Here is an 11,841-nt window from a genome sequence, read left to right as displayed (position 1 = left end):
GATCTTCTAAATCTAAAAGTCTCTTATTTCTTAACAACAGTCATTCCTTCATCGAAATCAAACTGCAGGTGGCAAAGTACCATTTAAAATCAGGTAATTCAATGCTCCTGTTCATTTGCATGTTGGAGAAACTTATATTTAACCTTTCGTATGTTTTTTCCTCCTGCCTTCTAAACCTGGATATGTCTTTTGCACTGTTCAAATGGTACATCAATTCTCAAAACAGATATTGTCTAAAATAAGAATAACATTCTAGATACTGTAACACAGAAGTTCTTCACAACAGTGATAATTGTCATTTTTCTCACATTAATAAATCCTATTTAATTTCATTCCATCTTTTATTTTGAAATAATTTACAAATCATGGTAGTAATAGTAATACTGTACCCAAATATTTCCCTTTTTTCCCAATCCAAAATCTAGCTTTTATAGATAATTCTTTTTGCTCTTCCATCTTTATGTTCTTTGTCAACATATTTATTTTCCCTCATTAATTTTAAATCCAGTCAATGCCCCAAATTTCAAGATTTTTTCATTAATACATCTGTCCCTTTTTGAGGATTCCAAAAATTAGAGCCAAATCATCAACAAATGCTCTAAATTTATTAACTCTTTTTTTAAAACTTTCACTCCAGAAATTTTGTTATCTTGTCTTTTGGCTCTATTTAAAATCCAGAATGAATAAATTGAGCTTTACTGCCTCAATCCTTTTTGTATTTCACAAAGCTTGATCAATTCCCCCCTCATATTTATTTGTACCATTTGTGAAGTATGTATAAATTGAATCCATGTAATAAATTTATCTGTATCTTTCAAAATCTGAAAAGTCAATTTTAAATTGTCAAATATTCCTTGTGTTGTAAATTGGCAGTACATTAATTGGCTCCATTCTTTTTCCCAACATTTTCATTTACCTTCTCCATCTTCTTTTTGCACTTGACTCTGGTTGAGAGACTTTGAGGTTACAGTAAAAAAGAAAAATAAAAGAAAGAAAAATAAATTAGCTATAGCAAAATAAATCAAAATAAATTAAACGTATCTGTTAAAGTATGATTTCTCTGATCTACAATTTTGTGACTGAATCATTAGCCCACTGAAGTCATCCCAGATATTCTGATTTCATTACTTATTACTTAAAATTAAAAAATAATATTTTTAAACACTTCGCTTATTTGATTCCTGGAATATATATATTACTGCAGATCTTTTTTTTATCAACTGCCTGGAAAATGGGAAATGAATAATACTGTTCAATTACCTGAAATGCAAATAAGTTCGTGCTATTAAGTCAGATGGTCTTATCTTGTTGGAAACATTGAAGCTTGCTATTTAAAGAAGTACAATTGTACTCACATGCCAATTTTTTGAATTGAGACAAAATAGGTTCATAAAGGTCATAATAGATTTGTTCAGGTTTGCTGTTGTTTCGAATAAACAGGAGATCTTCCATAGTAACCGGATCAGTCTTCCCTTGCCACAAAGTCAGACTGTATCTAGAAACAGAAGATATTTGGGCCTCGACAGAGATTTTCAAACTGTGATACCAAAAGCAGAACTTACATACTTGCTGCGCTCTCTCTCTCTCTCTCTCTCTCTCTCTCTCTCTCTCTCTCTCTCTCCCTCCCTCCCTCCCTCCCTCCCTCCCTCCCTCCCACTCTCTTTCTCTCATACACACACAGGCAGAGACTTTGATTTAATCATGGTTTGTTGAACAAACTACAGTCAGGTTTGCAGATGAGAATGCAAAAATTGTTTGTTCTGCCAATTCTGATTTATTCTTTATTCTTCTCCAAGTATCCGGAGAAACCAATTCTGAATGAGAATTGGTTTCAAACCAGATGTGATGGGATCACCAAATCCATAACTCTCACCCAGTTTGGTCACTTGGCTAAGAATTCTTGGAACCATTCTTTCATTATTCATAAAGCACAGACATGAGTGAGGGATGCTGGTTTGAATACATCAAGATACAGCCGTGCTATCAAATTCTCACCTTTTGGATTGACTCAGAAGCCAACTCAGATGAGTCCAGGCTGGTTTAACCATGACAGCTCTTACAGGGAAGGTGATTTGCTGAGGCAGGTTTCCCACAAGGGAATGCATTTCCTCCACCATACTCTGCGTATAGGTCTTGTTTGGAAAGTGAGATAAATAGAGGGTTGTCCATCCCGGAGAAAGAGTACAGTTTGGAAACTTATCTTCAATGAGAGTCAGGAATCTAAGAAGCAATTGGTAATAACTACATAGTCACAGTTCCATACGCATTAAAAGAAGAAATCCATTATAAGTCTTCTCCATATTGGGCTAGGTATGATTTTATGTATGTCCATTGAACAATTTGATTTAGAAATAACATTTGATGTCAGAGACTCAGTCTGGTTCCAAGTAAGTTTCTATTGGCAAGGTATGGACTTGAATTGACATCTTCCTAGCCAAACTCTAGAAAGCACCATAGAAAAGTTTATCAGTATGCAGGGACACCTTACCCGCATGATAAAACCATGATTTCATTTGGGGAAGACAGATTTGGCATGTGCTTTGTGGGAATCTCACATGACTTTCTGATCGTGGCAGACAAAGTGTCTGGTACATGCTGGCACATGTAAACTTCTAATCAAATCTGTTAATCTGTTATCTCAGATCTTTAGTAAAGCTTCATTATAGATTAGGTTTGTTATCTTGTTATTCATCAGATATAAACACAGTAATTGCTTCTTATCTTAGCTAAAGTCTACAACAATAAAAGTTAACGCCTCTTATAAAAGAATATTTTTCTTAATATATAGCATCAGGAAAGGAGGCGTCATAGGTCAGGGATAAGAAAGCATAGATTCAGTCCTGGTTTATCATTGTAGATTACAGCCATTCAAACTTACATTAGCCAACTTTAAAAAAAACATGCTATCAAATATTTGGGTGATGCCTCTTAACTGCAGCTAAAGATTCTAAAGGCACCAGAGTGAAAAAAAGGCTAGTATAGACGGAACTGAGGTCAATGAACCAATAGTTTGTCTTGGCTTAAAATGGCTTTCTGTGTTCCTTGGAAATAAGTAGTGCAATATATAATTTTATATAAATAAAAGAGAAGTTCATTTTACTCACTGGCTTGCATTAACTGCGATATTAATAGGAACATTTGGGCCATTCAGAATATCTGCATTTAGCCAAACAGGTCGGTCGATATTCAACTCAGAAGATGTTTTCAGTAAGATATCCAGAGATGGGCCCACTGTCTTAATGTTTTTGAAATCCAGCTTGATCACTATTGGCAAGAACAAGAAATTCTTGAGAAAGCTTTATTTCTCTTCCCCATTCATTACAATGGATGTCTCTTTTTAATTTGCAGTGTTATACCTTTATCAGATACCTTGAGCACTGTTGTTAGCCAATCCTGGAGAGTATTGTCACTGTAGATGACAGGGGGGTGGGCCATAATCGGTTTCTCTGTCTCATTGGGCGTATTGTATCCTTCAAGGGTAACATCAGATTCTAGCGCCATGACATTAGCTGTCCTCAGAGAGAAAGAGAAAGAGAGAACATTGAAAAATGAAGGGAGGCATTTCATGGAAATTCCATAGGCAAAGTGGAGGAAATTATTTGCATAAGAATTATCGTATTTCAAATTTGAGGAGCTAGGAAAGGATTGGAACAAGGATTAAAGTAGTGCTGTGTAGAAAATCATCTGTAATTTTTGTAAACATGCAGCTCAGAACTTTTATAGGATTCCTTGTAAGAGTATTTGCTTTGAAAAAATATTTTCAAGGGAGGAGAACAAACTCAGTGAAATTCTCATAAATGATGCCTGCTAATTTTATACTTACTTAAGTTACAATTTTGTCCAATGAGTCATCACATTCTATTATCGTCTCTCCTACAATCTGTAGCCTTCCTGGCTTCCATCCCCCAATTGAAATTCAAGGGATATCACAATAACAACACTTTTCCAATAGTCTATTTCATATTGGAAGTGTGGGCTAATTCTCAGCCACTTCCAACAATAAATAAGCTCAGAAATATTACCAAGAGAAATTCAAAGGATAGTCTCAAACAGAGAGAGAGGGGGGGAGGGAGGGAGGGAGAGAGGGAGAGAGGAAAAGGGAAACAGTAAAGTTTTTTGTGAGGGGATTTTGAGAAATTGCAAGCAGATTTTGGCATATCAAATCTCCGGTTCAGTTATTAGCATCACCACGCAGGGCTGGAAAAACTATTGAGAACATCTATCCATTAATGAATTAGATAAGTCAATGACCAATTCAATGTAAGGTAACTTCTTATGTGTCCATATATACTGTATAAAATCTGTGCGTCTCTTTCAACTTTTATTTTTGGCTATTTTTAAATTTTAAAACTTCAGCACATGAGGCAGTAAGATGGTACAATTTTCTAAAGTAAAGGGACTGGCAGATTTTTGGATGCATAGAATGAACAAGGTGTGAAGATAGCCCATGCCTCTTGATTGCTTTTGCTACATAACCCACCATTCTGAGATCTGGTCACTATTTTTAAACAAATGATCATGATCTCTTTCCAATAATATTATCATTTATTATCCTCTTATTCCCCACATTGGATAACTTCCTACTTTTTAAAATCAATATGTAATTTTTCAGTTTTCCAAGGTGAACTAATAATAACTATCATCTTCAACCATTATAGTCCTTCTGGGAAACATGTTTGGCTAGTCATATAACTTTTTAAATCTTGCTGTGCTGCCGGTGTTGGGATGCCTCACCTCCCGCCAACCAGCTGGTCTTCGGGTCTCTGCCACTCGTGCATGCATGTCCGTGGATGTGTGTGTGCATGCACCTTTCAGTTTGGACATGTATGTGCGCAGTTTGGGCACTCGGTGTCTAAAAGGTTGCCCATCACTGCTCTATGCTGTTTTGTTCTTAGTAGAGTTTTCTTATCTTTTTCTTATTACAGTAATTCAGGTAAAGCACATGGTGACTGCACTTTTTGTGCAGTCTCTGTGTGGTGCTCTGTGGTGCTCTGTAGTACTTTATATAAAATGGAATTTCTAACACTTTTCCATCTGCTGCCCAGGTGGAGGGGGTAGCCAAATTATGGAGGTATGACTGTTTAAAGATTATACACCAGATCAGAGGTGGTATGCCGCTGGTTTGCATCGGTTTGGGTGAACCGGTAGTGGCGGTGGTACGAGACACCACCCACTCACCCTGATGTCATCAAGGACCTTCTGTGCATGCCCAGGTGCGTGCGCTCCCGCTACCGAACCGGTAGTGAAGAAAATAGAATACCATCTGTGCACCAGACACATGCCTTGAGAATTTTTTTCATTCTAAATCCATTCTGAAAAGTACATAGTACAGTTTTAAACTTCAGTAATTTCCTAAGTAGGTAAAATTATGTTAATCTTCTGCTTGCAGTGGACTATTTAATCCCTCTAATTGGGCATCTCTGTAATCTTGTTAAGTAATCATCATCTGAATAACACTTTGTACCATGTCTATTATACGAATAGGAAATTTCAATTGTTCCGGTTCCCCATGAATTTGTCCATTCTTCATAAAATATGTGATTTTCCTCCTACCCAAATAAATGTTTGATGTGCTTAAAAAGGCTTATACGTACATTTGATAAACAAGGCATAGGATTCTACCCTCCTGTCCATTCTCCTCATATAACTATGACAAGGTGGTAAGTCATTTCAGGCAAGTCCATACAAAATGCAACGTTTTGCATGCTAGATCTTTGTAGAGTACAACTAAAACCACTTATCATTACCATTCCAGTTTAAGCCATCTTTTTTCCTCATCATTGCAAGAGTTCAAGGCCTTGACTAACCATAAATAATAATGTGGTTCATATGTTACATTTTAGCAGAATTTATAATCCACTTCTTGGTTACTTAAAGACATATTCCATTTTTATTTATAAAACTAAAATTAGACCGGAAAGTTTTTTTTTAAATGATTTGTTTCTCATTGAAATAAATTTACAAAATATTGCAAGCTTTTTGCCTATTAAATAAAGTTTATTTGTGTTGCCGAAGGCTGCCAGGGTTTAAGAATGCAAAGTCTTGGCTTCTTTTTTCAAATAGACAAAAAGAAGGACATTTGTTTTTCAGGAAGCAAGTAGAACCGGTTACAATAACTTGCTTATTTAGTGCTACTAACCTGTTCACACAGGCATGTTATTTAATGGTGGGAGAGGCACTCCCAGTTCTTTTATAATCTATTTACACTACAATCGGAAACAATTATAGCTAGTATGCTATTACTCTTTCATACTAAGAGTAATAGAGGCTTCGGGACAATGTCTTTGCACTTTCTGTGGGCTTCTTCAGTTTGATTCATTAATATAAATTGAAAAGCAAGGATTCAGTATAGAAGTGATGGTTTCAGCTACATTCAACAGCTCTGTAAATCAGGAAGGGCAAAGACAAATATCTAACTGCAGAGCAGTGGGACAAGTTTAGCAACATCTTTACAATCCTAATTGTACATCTACCCTTCTCTCCTATAAAAAGTGTTGTAACTTTTGGAAATGTTTTAAGTGTACATGATGTCACTTCTAGCCTTCTCCTCATCCCTGGAGCACTTTTGCAAAATATAAAAAAAATATTATGCAGAAATAATTGGAGCATGTACCACTTCACTTTTGGGGGGGGGGGGGACAAAATTGGACAGCCTGCTTAAAGGAGGAGTGTGACAAGGAAGACTGCCAGCTCAGTCTACCCTTTGATTTACAATAAGTTGCTGCTGCTATTGTTTTTCTTTGCATTTAATCCAATGGTTGAGCGTTTACGGTACTTATTTTTGCACTGTTCTCATGAACTCTGGAAATGAAACATATTAATCAATGTTGCAATAAGAAGGTTTGTTTATCTGTTGGCTTGGCACTTGGCACAGAACCCGTTTAGGGCTAAAAAAAAATTAAATTCACCCAAGGTTACCTATCTGTTTTGTGTATCTAAGAGAGGTCTGGAACCTAGATTTCCAGCTCCTAGCACCTTAAATACTACAGCGCAACTTGGAATGTATTCCAGTACAGTTGCTTTGTACATAAGTGCCTCCTCACCACTTCTAATAGAACACAAACCAAGAACAGATTAGAGAGAAGACACCAAATGCTAGGATGGTTGCTAGCAGGGGTGGATTCCTGCCAGTTCTAACCTCTTCTATAGAAGATGTTCCACAATTCTACAGTGCCGTTTAGAACCGGTTCCAGCTCCCTCCCCCTGCCCGTCCGCATATCATCAAGATGAAGAGCGAGAGGAGGAATTCTGGGAGTTGAAGTCCACAAGTCTTAAAGCTGTCAAGTTTGAACACCCCTGGGGTTTTTTTCTAAAGGGTTGGGGGTGCAAGGGTCTTGTAACTTGACAGCTTTATGACATGCCTGCTTCAAATGCCAGAGTTTCTGAGCCAACATTTTGGTTGCTAAGCAAGATTGTTGTTAAGTGAGTTTCACCACATTTTACAAGGTAGCCATGCCCACCCGGTCACATGGCTGGCCAGTCACTCCCACAAAGCAGGCCACACCTACAGAAGAGGTTCTAAAAAAATTTGAAACCCACCACTGGTTGCTAGGCAAAAGGAAATGCTACATGTGGAGTGGCTGGGGAAAGAGTAGTTAAGGATAAAGGGAACAATAACAAGAACTGAAGTATCTATGGGGAAATGTTGGGTGGGTAGAACTAATGGAAGGTTGGGAAGATCATTGTATTTGGGGAGGAATCTGCAGTCGAGTGACTGGGAAATAGACAGCACACCAGAGAAAGAAATTTGAGGAGCATCAATGAGTTTCTAAATGTGACATGTTGTCTGCTCAGCTCTGGCAGCACTGTTGGCATAGCAGTCATTTTAAATGCAGTGAAAACAGCAAATACACCCATGAACAAAACCTGGCCAATTATAATGTAAAATGAAAAAAAAATATGAGCAAAATTTGCAGGATTTATTCTGGTCACAAGATTTATTTTTCTGTAGCGAGACTTTTTTGTGTGATGGTGCTTGTTTTGAAAACAAATTCAGGGTTCAGAATGTTTTTAGTTCCAAAATAGAAAGACTGATGCTTTATCTTACTCTGATACATCTAGGCTGCAAATTTATCTATATATACTGTAGTATGAATTTAGGAAGAGATGTCATTGAGTTAAGTGGGATTTATTTTTGATCATCATGTTGTTTGCTAAAAGGTAAAGGTAAATGTTCCCCTTGCACATATGTGCTAGTCATTCCAGACTCTAGGGGGCGGTGCTCATCTCTGTTTCAAAGCTGAAGAGCCAGCGCTGTCTGAAGACATCTCTGTGGTCATGTGGCCGGCATCACTAAACGCTGAAGGAACACAGAACACTGTCACCTTCCCACCAAAGATGATCCCTATTTTTCTACTTGCATTTTTACATGCTTTCGAACTGCTAGGTTGGCAGAAGTTGGGACAAGTAACAGGAGCTCACTCCGTTATGCGGCGCTAGGGATTCAAACCACTGAACTGCCAACCTTCTGATCAACAAGCTCAGCGTCTTAGCCATTGAGCCACCACATTTGCTACACGTGTCCAAATTAGAAAGAAAACACAAATCTTACCTTTTAAGGCCTCTTCCATGTCATTCTTACTATTTGCAGCATGATACCAGGTGACCAACAATCCATCTTTTCTGTCTATTCTCTTCAGATTAAGCAAATAATCTAAGACATCTCCGCCTGAATAAAAGGAGGGCCTTGGTACCATGTCTGAAAGATTCAATCAGAACATTGTACAAGAAATAAATATGCTGAATTCACACTAATATCTAGACCAAGATAAGGAACATTTAACGAACATTACCACTTCTGGGGTATCATCAATATTTAACACATAGGTAGCCCTTGGCTTACAATTTTTCATTTAGTGACCATTCAAAGTTATAATGGCACTGAAGGCAGTGACTTATGACTGTTTTTCACATTTATGACCATTGTAGCATCTCCATGGTCTCATGATCAAAATTTGGACTATTGGCAACTGGCTCATATTTATGACGATCCCAAGGTCATGTGATCATCTTTTGTAACCTTCTGAGAAGAAAAAACAATGGGGAAGGCAGATGCACTTAACAACCATGTTACTACTTGAACAACTGCAATGATTCGCTTAATAACTATGGCGAGAAAGGACATAAAATGGGGAAAAACTAACTTAACAACTGTTTCACTTAGCAACAGAATTTTTGGGGTGTGTTGTAAGTTGAGGACTACCTGTAGTTTCTTATCTTTGTTATAGGAACACGTTTAATTCTCTTAATCAGGAAAGAATACACTTTTTCTTCCTGTTTAAGGTATATTTCTGGGAACAAGTCTACATTTAGTCTTGTGTATTTCAAATACATGAAGAAATTACCAAGCTGGGCTAACAATGAGAATATTACCTGGCTTAAGTGGACCTATGTTTGAATTCTAATGTTGGCTTCATAAGACTTGGGTTTACTATAGTTTCTTCTGTACTCAGATTGCAAAGATTCAGAACCTATGTAGCGCAAAGTGCTACGCAAACTGGATTGACTGAGAAAGAAAAGTAGAAACTCAGATGAGCATTGTTAGTAGGATGTTTGCGTGCAATCACTTTGCTTTATTTCCAAAATGTTATTAGATACAGATGGTTATGTCCTTCTTGTGAAATCCTCTAATCTTTACCTACAGTTCCCCCCCCTTATTTTTGTTTCCAGATCAAAATATTTTAAGGAGGAAATGATGAAATTGTTCCCGTATCTTCTGAAGGGACCCCTCCATCTGGAATCACTTCCATTGTGTATCTTTCTCCATGGTTGGTAGCTGAGTTTGTCTGTATATTCTACCGACAGGCACTTTCTATACTGTAGTTTTAGGTTATTTTCTCCATGAATTCAGCTGTAGGAGAGATTCGATGAGGCTATACCATCAAACTGATATAAGCCTTTTTTCTCTCAAAGGGACATATTTTTAAACCATAACCTTGCAGGAATATTTAACTGCAGATCTAAAGTTAAATGGTACCTTTCATTAGACCAACAGCTCATCCAATACACAATGGGCAAGCATTCGTATCATACAAATCCTTTCTTATAATCTTCTGCTAGCCAAAATATTCTGTGAAATAGGAAACTTAACACACAGGTTCTGAGTGAGATGTAAGTTAAAACAATTCAACAATTAATAAAAATGGTGGTATTCAAAATAAGAGCATAAATCTCTAATGCCAGCATTAGAAAAAATAAATGAAACAAGTAACAGATTAACTGGGGGGGGGGGAGAGGAATCCCCGAACACCCCAACAGAATTCTTGAAAATAAATGATATACCATGCCAAAGTTAATATTTTACAGCTATTTTATCTGTATCCAAATCTCCATATAATTTGTAACAGAATTAAGAATGTAAAAGTATTTACACATATGTATTTCATTGCTCTTTTTTAGCACAACTGATTCTTATGTGCCAAGATTTTGTCAGGAAAAGATTTGGAATGGTTCCCTCACATTGTTTTTGGAAGGCTGACATGTTATAAAAATGTAATTTTTAAAATGCCCTTTGTAACCTGCTGAATCAACCATTGACTCTGGCAGTTTGCAATAAAAAAAAAACACTGGGTGTACAGTAATAAAGAACATAAAGAATTAAAGTAAAAGTCAGGTTATGTTTAAAATAAACCAAACTAGGTCTAGCAAAGCTATCAATTATCAATATAATCCAAATATGAATAATCATATGAAATCCTAAACCTGCAATTGCGTGCAGGGGGAGGGGGATACTGGCTCCTAGTTCAAAAGCGCTTGGCTCCGCTTCGCGTTCATACCTTCTAGAAATTGTTTTCTGACTGCGAGCCACACTACGAGAGCAATACAGCCAGAAATCACTGCCACAGCACTGATCAAAGCAACAACTCTTCCTTTTCTTCCAGAAGAAGAACAGACCTTCTTGGAAACCATCATATGTTTGATCTGCAAAAGTTTTTTGGCATCTGTGTTTCAACGAGGACACTTTCTTTTCCAGTGCAAGGCAAGAAAATCAATGGAAGTTGAAAAGAAGTCTGAAGAATTTGATTCCAAGCAAGAAACTCTGGTTGACGAAACCAGGATCCAAAACCGATGAAACAGGGTATAGTCCAAGTGAGTATTTTCTTGGTCGAAACTCTTCTTTGCAATCTACAATTTTTATCTTACTTATTTGAACGATGCTATTGGTAGAACATTATCTCGAACAAATTTCTTATGCTGTCAAACTGTTCCCGTACTACTTCACTATGCAGTCAGTTTGCCAAGTCTTTCTTGAAGAATTATAATGTGGCTGAAAAACTTCTGATCATCTGGTACCGTCACCCCCCAAAAATAACCTTTGTAACAGATACACAGTTCCTTGCAGAATGTGCTTCCTAATAATTATAAGCTGTTGTGCTGGAATTAAAAATGAAGGCGTAACCACAGGTTCTCATAAGGGCACTCCAAACAACAATGACTTCTCTGCTCTGCAGCTCACATAGAACTCTGCAAAAATTATCTTGGGTTATGCCTATTATAGATGGAATTTGTGTCCCTCCTTCGTTCCATGTCAATCAACACAACACGTGCTTTGAGTTTAAAGTCCATCTTTCCAACAACTGCAAATGGAAAGAAGGTTTTCCTGTCAACTCTTCGTGGCATTGGAGCCATGGATGGGAAAGTTAGGGTGGAGAGCTTTCTTCAGAAAGCTTTTCAAAACCCCATGGGCAAATATTGGGTCTCCAATATAGAAAGAAAACCTTGCCATTTTTTAAATTAGCAGGTTAGAAATCACACTGATACAATCATATCTTCATTTTTCCTATCTTTGCCAGATTTTTTTTAAAAAAACATATTAATCTACAGCTATATGTATCCTGGGAG

General features: G+C 37.1%; 1 protein-coding gene across 2 annotated transcripts; it reads right to left on the bottom strand.

The window, feature by feature from the left end:
* Window positions 1-322: 322 nt before the first annotated feature.
* Window positions 323-11,464, bottom strand: FAM151A (family with sequence similarity 151 member A). Of its 2 annotated transcripts, none has more exons than XM_014058784.2 (7): window positions 10,776-11,464; window positions 8,552-8,698; window positions 3,370-3,509; window positions 3,105-3,286; window positions 1,996-2,220; window positions 1,356-1,495; window positions 323-956 (listed from the first exon to the last, which is right to left on the bottom strand). In XM_014058784.2, exons 1-7 carry the CDS (start codon window positions 10,909-10,911, stop codon window positions 913-915), a joined length of 1,014 nt encoding a protein of 337 aa, XP_013914259.2. In that variant the 5' UTR covers window positions 10,912-11,464; the 3' UTR covers window positions 323-912. The 2 variants fall into 2 exon arrangements, with proteins under 2 accessions (XP_013914259.2, XP_013914267.2); XM_014058792.2 differs by having other exon boundaries at window positions 3,105-3,264; window positions 3,357-3,509; window positions 10,776-11,459.
* Between the last annotated feature and the right edge of the window lie 377 nt (window positions 11,465-11,841).

The sequence above is a fragment of the Thamnophis sirtalis genome, unplaced genomic scaffold (genome assembly GCF_051295495.1).
Source record: "Thamnophis sirtalis isolate CommonGarterSnake01/CBP01778 unplaced genomic scaffold, rThaSir2_p1.2 scaffold_7, whole genome shotgun sequence".
NCBI lineage: Eukaryota > Metazoa > Chordata > Lepidosauria > Squamata > Natricidae > Thamnophis > Thamnophis sirtalis.
The sequence above is the reverse complement of the archived record's forward strand: the minus strand, read 5'-3'. Positions and strand labels throughout refer to the sequence as shown.